The sequence below is a fragment of the Danio aesculapii genome, chromosome 20 (assembly GCF_903798145.1).
Source record: "Danio aesculapii chromosome 20, fDanAes4.1, whole genome shotgun sequence".
NCBI classification, from domain to species: domain Eukaryota; kingdom Metazoa; phylum Chordata; class Actinopteri; order Cypriniformes; family Danionidae; genus Danio; species Danio aesculapii.
The window spans coordinates 37677958-37692923 of record NC_079454.1 but is presented as its reverse complement, the minus strand read 5'-3'; the positions used below and the strand labels follow the sequence as shown (position 1 = coordinate 37692923).

At 36.5% G+C, this 14966-nt stretch overlaps 1 protein-coding gene across 3 annotated transcripts in view; it reads right to left on the bottom strand.

The window, feature by feature from the left end:
* Positions 1-1957: 1957 nt before the first annotated feature.
* ncoa1 (nuclear receptor coactivator 1) overlaps positions 1958-14966 on the bottom strand; it is a 106841-nt gene continuing 93832 nt past the window's right edge. For 2 of the 3 annotated variants that reach the window (XM_056480566.1, XM_056480567.1), the window contains 7 exons: positions 14564-14732; positions 12474-12770; positions 12147-12245; positions 10371-10770; positions 9463-9637; positions 8952-9138; positions 1958-6637 (listed from right to left, as the gene is read on the bottom strand). In XM_056480566.1, the coding sequence (XP_056336541.1) occupies positions 6470-6637; positions 8952-9138; positions 9463-9637; positions 10371-10770; positions 12147-12245; positions 12474-12770; positions 14564-14732 (1495 nt within the window). In that variant the 3' untranslated portion in view covers positions 1958-6469. The remainder of the gene's footprint in view (positions 6638-8951; positions 9139-9462; positions 9638-10370; positions 10771-12146; positions 12246-12473; positions 12771-14563; positions 14733-14966) is intronic. The other variant, XM_056480568.1, reaches the window with a different exon arrangement.

Here is a 14966-nt window from a genome sequence, read left to right as displayed (position 1 = left end):
AATCAAAAAGTAACAACCAACAAAGCTTGATTCTGGAGCACATGACTTTCATAAGCCAGTTTTTTTAATGTATATCACAACCTGTGTAGCTTTATTCTTTTGCAAATCCAAAAGCTCCATTTTTAAAAATAAAGCTTGGTTGTTGACTAATAATTTTGAGGATCCAGATTTTTATACATGCATCGGAACAAGTGTAGGTTTATTCTTATACAAACAACATTTGCTGGGATTTTTTTTTTTTCCAAATGTAAAAGTTCAGTTTTAAAGCTTGGTACTTCACACTAATAATTATAATTTTTTTCTTTTCTTTTAATGAATCAAAAAGTTACACTGCAACTGTTGATGCTTCATTCTTGAGCAAATGACTCTTATGAATTCTCTTATGGTTCTTAAGCGAGTTATGACTCTAAAGCTACCCTTTTTATTGAATCTAAAACATGTAAAACAGCTTAATTCACAAGCAGACGTGCTGGCTGTTTTTGAAGAATCAAAATCACACAGTGGAACCAACTTGATTCACGAAGGAATCGATCTTATGATCCAGCTCTTTGTAAAAACAGGGTTCCCACACTGTCATGGACACCAGATTTAAGGACTTTTTAAAGCACTATTATAACCTTTGTAATTCATACCCCAGCATATGTAGCGCCATGAAAGTCCTTATTGTACTTAACATTTCACTTACACCTAATATTGACGTTAGACATGTCAGAGTAATTTTACTGTTCATTTTATCAAAATTTAACCGTTTTAAACAGTCATGTTCAAAGAACTTAAAAAAAACTTGTAAATTCAATACTGGTAATATTCAAATGCGGCTCCTGAAATATTGATCAAATGTGCATTACATATCAGTGTTATTGTACAAGATTTACATTTAAGATTTAAAGAATTAAGATTAATTAATTTTCATTGTTTCTGACAGCAGCACAGCACAATTGTTGAAATAACACCATAAACAAACTTCATTTCAAATTGAATAGGGTATATGCACACGGACTTCTAAATTCAGTCAGCCAGCCTCTGGGCTTCCAGTTAGTTTGTTATCCCATACAACATCTCCACATTTAATATCTGATTTCTTTAAAAAACAGTGATCTTCACTGCCTGGCTGAGATACGATATAAAGTGGGTATCAGACCAAACAAGAAGCACTGCATTAAATTATATTATTCCTCACCAAGTCTTTAAAATATGACAATTAATGTTACCCCAGTATATTCAACGGAATTTCTGTGCTAACCTGCTGCTAATGACGGCGCCTGCATTTAAACGGTTTAAACGGTCATTTAAAAGTCTTTGGTCTTTTACGCTTTAACAACCAAATGGATGCTTAAGTCTATTTAACTGATTATATTTGAATGACATTACAACATCCATGCTGTAAAAGGAACATTGTGAAATTAAAAATGGTCAAATTAAGCTTTCACCGGACGTTCATCATTGCTGAACACAACACTCGCTGTGCATATAGCCCATTCATGGACTTGTGTTTGTTTTTAAGCACTTTTCAGGACTTGAAGTACTTACATGAAGTGTAAGAACCCTGAATAAGTAAAAAAAAGAATGTGTGTAGGCGCCAATAGCCTATTGGTAAAGTGTGCCGACGTATTGCATAGCACTTAGATGCTTACGGTGACCAGAGATTCCCGGCTCGGGTTCCTTTGCGGATCCCTCCCCCTCTTTCTGCTCCCCATGTAATCCTGTCAAATCTCATGTCCTATATAATAAATAAATAATGTGTGATTAGTAAAACATGGCTCTCAAACAACTGACTCTCTTTCAGTCAGTCACAAAACAGACACAAATAAGACCATTACAATTAATACGACTTAATAAATCAAGTTGGAAAGGAAGAGATGATAAGGTTTTCTTTATAAGCAGTTGTTCCTCCAAATTCAAAACAATCATAAATCATATAACGGTTCCTTAAATATAATGATGGCACTGGCAGTACTGTTTTTTACATGGTGCTTTATTGCAATGTGTTGCATTCTCACATTCATGGATGTTATAGAGATTTGTTAGTCAAAGCATAATTTCCTTCAAGGTATGTATCTTCACCTTGGAAAAGCAACAAAGGGGCCATATGCACGAGGTGTGAGTGAATGTTTCTTGTTTGTGTACGTGTATGCAATGTGTGTAAATGTATGTGTGTAAACTTCAAATCTCAGTTTGAGCAGCCACATAATTCCATGAAATGGACAAGAGAAAAAAAAAAAAAAAATAAGACTGATTCACTAGATGCGAAACACAGTTTTGCAGCCCGCGGGACAATCCCGCAGCTGCTGGACCCAGCATGTGACTGATTGTCTACAACGTCCTAAGAAAGGTAGGATTCTCCAGATAAACCTGGATATAGAGGAAACAAAAATAAAAATAAAACATGACAAAACATGCAGAAGTCTCCCAGATACATCTTCATTCATAATGTCCCACACACAGCTGCAATGATACCTCTTAAGAAACGAAAACCAAAAGTTCACAAAAAAGTATTATACAAAACTGGACAAAATGAGTAAAATGTATATATCTATATATATTTGTTTATTTATATTAATTTGACAGGTGAAAAGTGGAACCTCGCCTCCAGAGAACGAGCGCCGTTTGGGGCGGAGCTACGAACACGCGACTTCCTTCACCGATACAACCAATATCTGAAGATATCAATAAGGCAGCACTTACAATATGCGAAAAATCTCAGGTAAACAGTAGAGCTACTGTAGATGATGGCGCGTGAATGAGGAGGAGAGTGTGTGGTGGTGGTCGATGAGGAAATGCGGATTGTACGAAGTTGCATAAATGGTTTCTAGCACTTGGCACTGAACACGAAGCGGTGTCGGGTGAGGAATGTCTTCAAAACGATAAAGCCAGGAGGTCGGGGTAAAGGGGACATGGAGCACCTGAAGATAGATAGATATAGGCATAGTTAAATCGACGGTTCTGCAGCAGAAAAAGATCCCGCTCTTTTCCTTCTTTCTTTTTAAGGGATCCGATGACGATGGCCTGACAAGCCAAGTTCTTCCCGAAGAACCTGAGACGCGTTTGAAGCAAAATGGCGTTCAATACATTCAAGCGGGGAGTGGGGGGGAGGGGATTCGTTTAGTCTTAGTTTCCCGATATTTAGATTTCCGATGGCCTCTTTCCTTTTGTAATTCATGTATAAAGTGCAAAACTAGATTGTATTCCTTGCAAGTTCCTGGTACGTTTAGGTTTTTTAGTAAAAAATTCATGTAAAATACAGCAAAAGTCTTACAAAGGTCAGTATATATAAGAAAATCCTCATAAACAAGAAAACGTTCATCAAACGGTGAGGAGCAGTCCTCGTTGCTGAAAATATGTACAAGAGGCACCTCAAATTTGGTATAAAGAATCCAGCTAAATAAAGTCAAATATCTAGTTGCATCTCGTTGTTGTTTTTAGCCCGAGTAGCTCAGTTTCGAACTACGAAATGATGTACATATCCTTGAGTTAACCAAACAAAATAACAGATACTTAGCGTTAGCATGCATACTGCACTCAAAGCAATCCGTTTTTGTCAGTGTCAGTTTTTTTGAATGTAACCTCCACAGATGCATAGCTAGGGGTTAGAAATCGGTCTTCCTGAAAACACTGACTTCGAAGAGGTGTTTGGTAGATTAGTAGCAAAAGGATCTGAACAAGCTAGGGGGAATAATGTCCAAACTATAAATTCGAGAACAAAATGCTAGTGTTATAAACATGACGGGACGCCTATTCGGGTAAAAATGAAACAAAGACTCTCCGATGCTACATTTGTCCAATAGCACGAACCTTGCATATGATATGGGTTTTTTAGTATTTTGAAGCTTTGGTCATTATTCCGTTCTTGTCATAAGAGCGTTTATTACACATGGCGAAACTACATCAGGCAGTTTGACGAAACCCTACCGCAAAGAGCTGGCGTCGTTCTCAAATCGTCAAGGTTCCACTTTATCAGAGCTGTTTAAACTTTGACAACAGAGAAATTAAATAATATGGCCTTTTTTTTCTTAAATTAACCCGTACAAAAGCCAGTCCATGCTGCTTCTCCCTCAGCAAAGTCACATTCAGCAGTCGCTAAACCATTCTCACATATAGAGCAAATCTTAACACACCCACAGGAAAAGTTGTAGGTATTTTCCAATAAAAAGAAACGAAAAAAAAAAAATCAAAATGAGGACATTTGTCTTGTTTTTTTCCATTTTAAACACCAGATATACAGTATTAATCACACACATACACGCTTTCACACAGCCATACGCATTTCGAAAAAAAATACGAAATCGAAAGGAAATAAAATGGAAGCAAGTAGTTATTACCACAAACTCGGAGCACTACATTTTGTTGATTCTGAACAGATACATATTCACATTTATCTGTTATATACACAATACTTTGATAATCCAGGTTCTATTGTACCATGATGTTGTGTACTGACTGTGAGAGCCGTTATAAACGAGAAAACAAAACGATGGAAAACAAAATCAAAACGTTATTAATAGGCGCTGTTTGCTAGTTTGGTATATTTGGCATAAACACGGTAATGATGACAGGAAGGGTTCATTAAATGAATCTTATCCACTGCATAAAAACCATTTCATCTATACAGGAATGCCTGTTCCCCGATAGGGGAGGGCGGAAATTAATAAGAATTACGACATCTGCCTTTTTTCAGTGAGAGAAAAAACGTTGACTTTTTAAAAACGTTACATATTTGTCAATTCTTCTCGCATTTTGTAATGTCTATGTACATTTATATATAGCAAAAAGTGGCTCGATCTCAACAGCACACGCTTCCATAGATGAACGTCGGATCTTCTTTAGAAATTTTGGAGCTGCTTTAGCACTGGAGAAAAAGAGCCATTCTTTGTATACACAGCACACGCACAAAGACACGGCACTTGAACTCCACGAACAAAAAGAACACTGTTAAAAGAGAATGGAAAATAGTGACGGGGAGATGCAAACGCTCGCGCATGCAACACGATTTCGAGTTGTGCTCCAATTTATGTTGCACGATTCGTGAAATACCTCGTGCTCACACAGTGAGACATCAATTTTGACCACAGTGGGCATGTCAATTCGATAGCTTAGATTAAAAATAATAATAATAGTAATAAAAAAAGAATGGATTTTTACGCAAACTAGGTTCCAATCCGATTCTTAACAGGGCATGACTAGTAGGTAAATGCTGATGAACAGTGTCTGACTGGGCAACAGTAGTCTCATGAGCAGTCAAAGAGCTGGAGAACAATACCTCGCTCCTCCAGTCGAGAGAGAGCACCTGTGGTTTTCAAGAGCGTCCTTGAAACACTCAACTGTAAAATGAAAATCAATGTACAATCTACATTGCGTACAATGCAACAGAGGGTTGGTTTCATTTACCAGGGTGTTCGATAAGCAATGTATCGATTGTTAAAACTCGAGTCTCTCTCACGTCGCTATATATATATATATATATATATATATATATATATATATATATATATATATATGCGAGCATGCGAGATTCTGATGGATGATTTTGTTTGTTTTAAATAACAAAAAGTGATTCACAAAGCCATTAGAAAAGATGTTACGTTGATGCGTCCGGAAAATAAACAACTTAAAAAAAAAACAAGAGGATTTGACGATGTTTGGTGTTTAAGGAAATTACAAAGTGTGAGCTTGTCCCAACTTTGTCCGTTTTGTGCTGTACAATAATACCAACCTGCACAACACGTCGCCGCAAACAACACTGATAGGCTGAGTTGACCCTAAGTGGCTCGTATTCACAGCTGCTGAGGGGGGAAATGTGTTGGACATTGTTTCAAAACAAAAACAAAACAAACCCAAAAAAAAGTCTGCCGTTTCAAAACAGTGTTGCCAGGAAAGCCTGCAGCAAACGGATACACGCTACAGAGCAGTCTCCCATCCTGGCCATGCTTGTTCTGAAAACAAACGAAAAACAAAGAGAACGACAACAAACAGAACAGACTAACAAATAAAAAGAGGCGGGAAATTCCTCCCATCATCAGGCACTGCTGAGGAGAGCCTATCAGTCACAGATCCAGCTGAAACTGAGCAATATGCCATGAACTTAGCAACAGCATGGCAACGGCCCGCCCCAGTTTCCAATCCGAGCTCAGCTGCTGCGCCGCTCTCCAAGAAGCACTGCAACATTGGCCTGACCGACAGGACGTGTAGCCGGCTGAAGCAGCAGGTCCGTGTTTTTAATTACTTTTTTTGTTTGTTTTTATACAGACTTGGCAAATTCTGGAACGTGATCTCTCTTTTTTGTTTCTTCTTTTCCGGAAACTGACGCTTTAAAAAGGTGACCAGGAATGAGCACTTAGTCGAACAGCTATGAAACCTCTCAAGCCTGGGCCCCAGACACGACCCTGCAGATATACTGTATAGAAACCAAAGGTGAAGGATAAAAATCTCTACATGAGGAGACTGACTGTCCTCTGGCGGATGGTGGCGGCTCTCACTCGGTAAGGAGCTGTTGGAGGAGGCTTTTCTGCTGGGACTGGGCACTGGGGGTTCCGCTCGGGCCCTTTTGGGATCCGATGGGCCCCGACTGGTTAAGATAGGAGTCACTGCCCACCAGGTTCACCGTGCACTGGACATCAGCGAACACCTGAACCTGCTGTACCTGAAAAAAAATGTATATAATGAAAGAAATTAATACTTTTATTCAGAAAGGAAGCATCCAATTGATCAAAGTGTAATTAAAGACATTATCAATACTTTCATTTCAAATAAATGCGGTCCTTTTGAAATTTGTTTTGTTTTATTGATTTCTGTGTATCAATTTTTCACCCAAAATATTAAGAAGTTTCCAAGTTCAATAATAGAATGAAATGTTGCTGGAGCACCAGATATTAGTATATTAGAATGATTTATGAAGGATCATGTGACACTGTAGATTTTAGAAAATTAAATGCAGCTTTTGTAAGCACCAAAGACTACAAATAGGTAAATAATAAAATTATTATAATAAAAATATTATAATATAAATAAAAAACTTTGTTTAATAAAGGCCAACCGTAAAGTTTTGAAATGTTGTTATCATAACTAAAATCACAGAAATCATTTTCATTACATTTAGTAATACAATTTAATTGAATGAAAAAAATATCTGAGTTATTAAAAAAATATATTTATATTTATATATATATATATATATATATATATATATATATATATATATATATTTTTTTTTTTTTTTTTTTTAAATTAACTAAAATTAAATATGATTTTTTTTTTATTTATTTAAACAATATATATATATTTATATAGTTTTGCAGATTTGTTTAGTGCAATTTGACATGCTTTTTTTCTGCAGCGCAATGTGTTCTACGTCCTGATTAGCGCATTGTGTTCTGCGTCCTGATTGGCTGTAGACCATTGTTAATCGATCTCCTCCGTGCCATGTCTACTGTACAGTACAGAATGCGTTCAGCTTGCCAAATTGACATAAATCTTCAGTGTGACTCTGAAGTGCTGTACTGTATGTTTGCAAGTTTTCTCCTCACAATGTCGACGAAACGTTCTGCATTGACAAAGGCACTTGCAGTAGCACCAAAGGCAGGAGAAGATGCTAACCATCACACAAAAAAGTAAACTTCTGGACATGCTAAAGGTACGAAGAAGGTAGAAGTTACATGGCTATAGGACAATTATGGAATAAATATTCAATTCAATTGAATAACTGAATAAATAAATGAAGATCAAATGGCTTTGATCCTTGGTTTTACGCTATAATACTGGAATTATTTATCTATGAAGGTCTGAACTTTGAGAGTATTTAAACAAGAGAGAAAAGTGTGAAAGTGTGAAAATGAGTATAATATGTGTAGTGAGGAGTTTTACAGCCTTAAAACATTTATATTATAAAAAATAAAGCGGACCATTTCGCGGATTTCACCTATTGCGGGTTATTTTTAGAACGTAAAATAACTCTCGCGAAAAAAGAGGGACCATTGTATTAGCATAAAGGACTTCTTTTTAAAAAATATAGATATAAATATAATATGAATAAAATATTAATATTTTAAAAAATATAATTTTTTTATACTTTTAAGGTCAACTGTAAAATTCTGAAATGTTTTTATCATAACTAAAAATCACAGAAAAATTTTTATTGCATTTAATAATACAATTTCATTGAGTGAAAAAAGATTTGAGTATGAAATATGAAAAAAACTGTTTACTGAAGTACTAAAACTAATAATAAACAAAAATGTAAGAAAAACTCTAATAAAATCCTAAGATAAAAAAAAGAATCTTATTTAAAGTGCTGGAAAAAAACTTTAAAAGTATAACATTGATTCTAAACTAACCACAAACTTGTGCTCTTTTTATTGCAATTAATTTGATGCCTAAATGGGGGATAAAGATTAAACATTGAAATTTATACAGCAAAAGTCAGTCCAAGGCACTTGAAAAATGTGGAAAAAATATTAAAAAGCCTTTATTGACGTGGCTATTCCTTAAAACTGTTCATCTTCATCTCTGTATTACCCTGATGAAGGCAAGTGTTTGTTGAAATGCGTAGGTGCAGTTTTAAGGAATAGCCATGTCAATAAATGCTTTTTAATATTTTTTTCCACATTTTTCGAGTGCCTTGGACTGATTTTTACTGTTTATTCTGATGAATCCCTTACCTAAAGAGCACAACCACATTATTTAAGCTACCCCTGAGCACATTTTGTTTGATTTTGGATTTTAAATTTATTCTTCAGATTTTATTTGTATATATTTTTTCATTTTAATTCAAGTAAATTCAACTAAAATATAATATAAATTACAAAAATGTGACTATAAATATCTCAAAAATCATGCTCTTTTTCATCCAATTGTAATGACTGTGGGCTGAAGACTACATGACGGTGAGTCAATTAATTTTTCTATTTTTCTTTGTACTCTCCCTTTAAGTGATATCAGTAAACAAAACATTGACTTACCTGCTCATTACACATTGTAGTGACGTTGCCAAGGTTACTGTTGCCCATGCCGACAGATGGACCAATAGGAGGTAGAGTGTTCACTGCTCCAGAGCCTCCAGCCATTGACACGGTGATGCTCATGTTGTTATAAACGCCCTGCTGCCCAAAGCTTTGAGAGACCGGCGGACCAACCTGGTTAAACATACTGACACACAACAAGAAACAGGAAAAGATCAGTGTAGGTTCACACCTCTAGTTTTAATGCTGTGGTGAATATGAATGGAGCTCAAACGTACTATATCCGCCATTTGTAATTATCACATAACCTACAGTCAGTTGTGTTGCTTTACTCACATTCATGAATTATCTGGCGTAGCATCATTAGAGTTCTGAATGCTTATATCTTTTTAGAAGCACACTAGATTATAGATAACCTTAAGATTTGGATTTCAGGGGGACTTGTAAACAAGACAAAAAAAAAAACAGTAATCAATTTTGGAACTTTTTTTGTGATTGATTTCAAACATACCTGTTGTTTGCCACAGTCCCTTGCTGCCAGGTCTTGAGGTCAGGTGACTGGTAACCAGGTGGAGGTTGTGTCTGCTGGAGCAGAGGACTCTGGGAGGTGGAGTTCTGAGGTGAGAGCAGGGGGCTGGTGGGGCTGAGCTCAGGAGCAAACGATGGATCTGCTTGCTGAATCATGCCTGCGAGAGACAAGAACTACGTCAGCTCTTTCAGATAGCAGAAGCATATCATGATCAGTGTGATATTTAGCATCAATAAAATATATTAAAGTTTTCAAAATGAATATTTTCAGCTTTTATTTGTATACTTTGTAAAGTTAATTTTGTAAAAATTAAAATAATTTTAAATAATAGTTTGAGTAATTTTGTACGTTTATATAATTTAATATAATTATAATGTGTTTTTAAATGAATTTTACTTTTTTAAATTACATATACGAACTTAAAATTTATTTAGGTTAAATAAAAATATAAATAAATGTATTGAAAGATTGTGTGCATTTTGGTTCAGGTGCATTTACATTGAATGAACTCTGATGTGATCAATTCTGTGTATGTTGGGGTGATGTGTGCCTCGTTGGCGAGCCACCCAAGAAAGGTTAAGCCAAATACAGCAAAATCTAACAGTATTTATTTATTATTTTAATTATAAATAATATTTTTTGATTATTAATTAAGCCTAAATTTAAAATAATAAATACATTTATTCATTTCAGTAAAAAGTGTTATGGTTTAGGTTAAATACGATACTAGTTAAAATGAATAATTATAAATTTGTATTAGTTTTTTAATAGGTCAATAAAGTTATTATTTAATAATAATAGTTTTAGTTTAGTTACTCTAGTACAAATAAACTAAATTAAACTAGTTGCTCTCTTTTATATAATAAATAAAACATACAAATGACACATACCAGGCCCCCCAAATTGCTGGAAAAGCCCCTGTTGAACAGGAGTGTTCACAGGCCCCCCAAACTGCCCTTGAATGGCTCCCATAATGCCTTGGTTCCCCAGGCCTGCCCTGGCAGATAGCTTTGGGTCCAGAGGTCCTCCCATAGGGTTAAAGTGGCTCGGGGAGGTAGGGGTGTTACCAGGCACAGCGTTGTATCCTGGAGGAAAGCCAAATTGCTGCTGCTGCGGTGGCGGCGGCTGCTGCTGCTGGGGGCCCTTAGGAAGTCTCTGAGCCCCCAGGGGCCCTGTGTTTATTCCCTGCCTCATTAGCATGACCTTTTGCTGCAGAAGCTGCCGCTGGCGGTGCTGGTAACTGTAGACCTCACGCTGCCGCTGGGCCATCATTTGAGCATTCAGCGGAGGCTGAGAGACACAGAGAGAAATCACAAGACTTTCAGAATCAGGTGGAAAAAGTGTGTGAAAATGCACAGAAGCATAAGTTTGATAATAAATGCCTAACTGATTGATTTTGGAATGCAAATACAACAGTCACAATCATGTTAGCATGATAATATTACATTTTGACATACACTAGACTGATAATTATATCCAATTAATTTTCATTTGATTTTTATTTAACATAAATTGAGTGATGGTAGGGGCAAATGAGAATTACATTCACTCATTAATTTTCTTTTTGGCTTAGCCCCTTTATTAATCTGGGGTCGCCACAGCGAAATGAACCGCCAACTTATCCAGCATATGTTTTACACAGCGGATGCCCTTCCAGCTGCAACCCATCACTGGGGAACACCCACACACTCTCATTCACCCACATACACTACTGACAATTTTAGCTTACCCAATTCACCTGTACCGCATGTCTTTGGACTTGTGGGGGAAACCGGAGCACCTGGAGGAAACCCATGCGAACGCAGGGAGAACATGCAAACTACACACAGAAATGCCAACTGACCCAGCCGAGGCTCAAACCAGTGACCTTCTTGCATCTCGCAGCGTCATGAGAATTACATTCTAAAAATGTAATTTTAAAAATATTATATAATACCATTATATTAATAACTGCTATTAATAACTGATTATTATTATTATTATTATTATTATCATTTTACTATTATTATTAGCCCTCCGGTGATTTTTTTTTTTCCAAAACAAGGATTAACAGAGGATTAACACAAATTTTTCACAGTATTTCCTAAAACATTTTTTCTTCTGGAGAAAGTGTTATAGTTTTTATTTTGGCTAGAATAAAAGCAGTTTTCAATTTTTAAAAAAGCATTTTAAGCTCAATATTATTAGCCCTTTTAAGCAATGTTTTTTCGATTGCCTACAGAACAAACCACTGTTATACAATGACTTGCCAAATTACCGTAACTTTACCTAATAAACTAGTTTACCTAATGAACTTAGCTAAGCCTTTAAATATCACTTTAAGCTGAATACTAGCATCTTAAAAAATATCTAGTAAAATATTATTTACTGTCATCATGGCAAAGATAAAAGGAATCAGTTATTAGGACCGAGATATCGTTATTATCAATATAGTTATTAAAACTATTATGTTGAAAAATTAATTGAAAAAAATCTTTCTGTTAAACAGAAATTGGAGGGAAAATATATATAAATCTATATATATATATATATATATATATATATATATATATACATACATATAAATGTAACCTGATAAAAAAAATCTAATTGAACAGCCAACATCAAGATCTATACAAAACAATCACAATCAATTAAGCCTCTGTCAACAAATGCCTTCACCCCACCTGAGAGGGCATCTGAGGCTGCTGAATGCTCTGACGCATCCCCATGGCAACATGCCCCCCCTGGGGGAAGGAGCCCATGGCTGCCAGCCTGTTCTGGAGCTGATGGAGAGAGAAAGCAGATAGACAGTTCACCGCTAAACAAGTGCAACTAATCACGCCTTCACCCAGCAGCTGCACACCACAAAAGCACAGGTTAGTTCCACAGCAGGTTATTTGAAAGGGCTGAAATTGAAAGCATTGCACGGTGCTACAAAGTCCAAGGGGAGGATTTAGATGTTGTGCATTGGCATTTATTAGCACACAATAAAGTGAAAGCTGGAGCTCTACCTGCTGTGGGCCTTGCAGGCGTTGCTGGAGTTGGAGTCTCAGCTGGTTTGGAGGTAGCCGGAGCTGGTTGGACACACCGGGAGCTCGGTTCATGCCGGGCTGCACCACGTTGCCTGGAAACGGCATCCGTGGGGCCCCAAAACTTATGCCCTGTGCGGTGGCCATCTCAGCAGGAAACTGTGAGGGCGAGGTGGGGAACTGAGAGGGGTAGCTGGGCAGTTTGGGGTCCAAGGGTACGGGTGTTGGGGGTTGAGATTGAGGAAAGGGGGTCTGGGTGACTGGTTCGAGGCATCCACTCTGTAGACGAGGATGGAAACAGAAACAACTTCAGAAATTTGGACACATTGTTCTTGCAAATGGAAAAAGGGATTAAAATGAATATTTTCATCTAATAATACCAGTATCATTGTAGTCATAAAACTGCATTCAAAAAGTAAGTGAATTTAAAAAAAAAAAGCCTTTATTGCCATGGCTATAAATAAAGGCTTTTAAAAAGTTTTTCGCTTACTTTTCGAGTGAATTGGACGTACGATTTTGTCGTTTATCTTAATGAATCCCTTTTTTAATAAGCACAGACACATTAACTACCCCTGAAACACTTTTTTATCTGATTTTGGATTTTTGAAAACCAATATCATGTTGACTATTTCATAACCATTAATATGTAAATTACTTTTTTAGAAAAAATGGTTAAAATAACAAAAAACTGTTTTAAAAGAAAAATACTAACTATGAATGTTATTATTAAATTATATTACATTATAAGGAATCCATATATGACAACTAATCTTTTATTCAACAGAAAAAATGACTCTTTAAGAGAAGTGGTTTTATTTACTGACAAATTAAAACACAACAGTTAAATATGTCTGTTTTGCACATTTATGTTAAAGGTGCAGTAGGTGATTGTCTTTTTGTTGTGCTGGTTGAAAATCTCTTCACATTCTAATAGTAATGATAAAAGTAAATGATCTAAATGTATTTATATGTATTTGTACATCTGGGCACCCCATTTACGCAGATCTGCCATTTGCAAGTGCGCGCACCGCGTTCACCTACACACGAGAGAGAGAGACAGCACTAAAAACAAATGCTGCATCAAAACTTTTTAAAATCATGAATTAATATAGGAGCTACTTTAGCACGCTGGAGGAAGGACGACACCATTTCTGCTAGATAGGTAATGTTATGTTTCGAAAGTATTTTAGTAATGCAAAGCTGATCTAGATTGTGTTGCTTTTACTAATGGGTTATATGCACAGAAGTGTTGTTCAGCCACTGAAATCTGGCGAAAGATTGATGTGACTATTTTCAGTTTCATAAGGGACCTTTTACAGCATCGATAATGTAGATTTTATTTAGTTTAACAACAAAACATAAGTATAAAATATAAATATAGTATAAAGTGCTATTCCGCCTAGCCTGCTTTACTGAGCTGAAGTTGGTTTTATATTCACATTGGTTCATTTTTGAACAATGACAACCTGTGACGCGCTCCCTATAATGTTTACCATGCTACTTTGAATATTCAGTCTAAATAAGCATGTTAGTATGGCTTAGTAATAAGTGTAATTCCTGCACGCCACCGGCCAACCACTAAGCATACAGTAGTCGCTTTAGGACAAAGCGCGTGAGAGAGCGAGACCAGTGATCCTTGCATGCATGAAATATTGCACATTATGAAAGGTTTTGCTTGCTGCACAACCGAAAGCGTGCTAGATATAATACAGTATTTTATTCGGAATTATAGTATTATAAAGTACTTTAAAGTTTTCTAACTGGTGAACGGGTCTCTGTCCTCTTTAATGTGCGTGTTTAGGATTTCAGGAGGCATGGCTTTGGACGGCAGGGAAGGATTGTATTTCAAAGATATTACGCTAATAGATAGCATTTAAGCAGATCACCTACTGCACCTTTAACTTTAACTCCTTACACCCCACTTTAAGGTTTAAATTTATAAAGCTCTAAATATAATCTTGCTAACTGATATTTAGTGAATTCCTGCAAATATAGAACAAACGTTGATTATTACATCAAAGCTCCAAAACAAAAGGTCAGATATAAAACAAAAGCAAAGATATGATACGAACTTGAACAATCTTGTCGATGCCTAGCGCTCTGTCCAGCTCTGCCAGCTCGCTCTCGTCAGTGTGGCTCAAGAAAGTGACTAGTTGCTCCAGTAGAGCCTTCTCGTCGTTTCGACCCTCTGGGGTGGTAGGAGGACACAGCATCTCATCCAGCGGACACGGGACACACTGCCTGCTCCGAGACAAACACAATTGACAGAGATGGTCTGAGATTCTGAGCATGTCACTGGAGATAGAGGATTTGGCAGGTACTCTAGCGGATTTGGCTAACACGTTTAGTAGAATTTGGATGAAAGCGCACATCTGTTTCCTTTCATCCATCCGGGTGATGTTTATAGTGGTAATTGATTCTTGAGGGACGAGACAAAACATTTTACCTGCCAACACTTTTCAGAACAGCAACGCT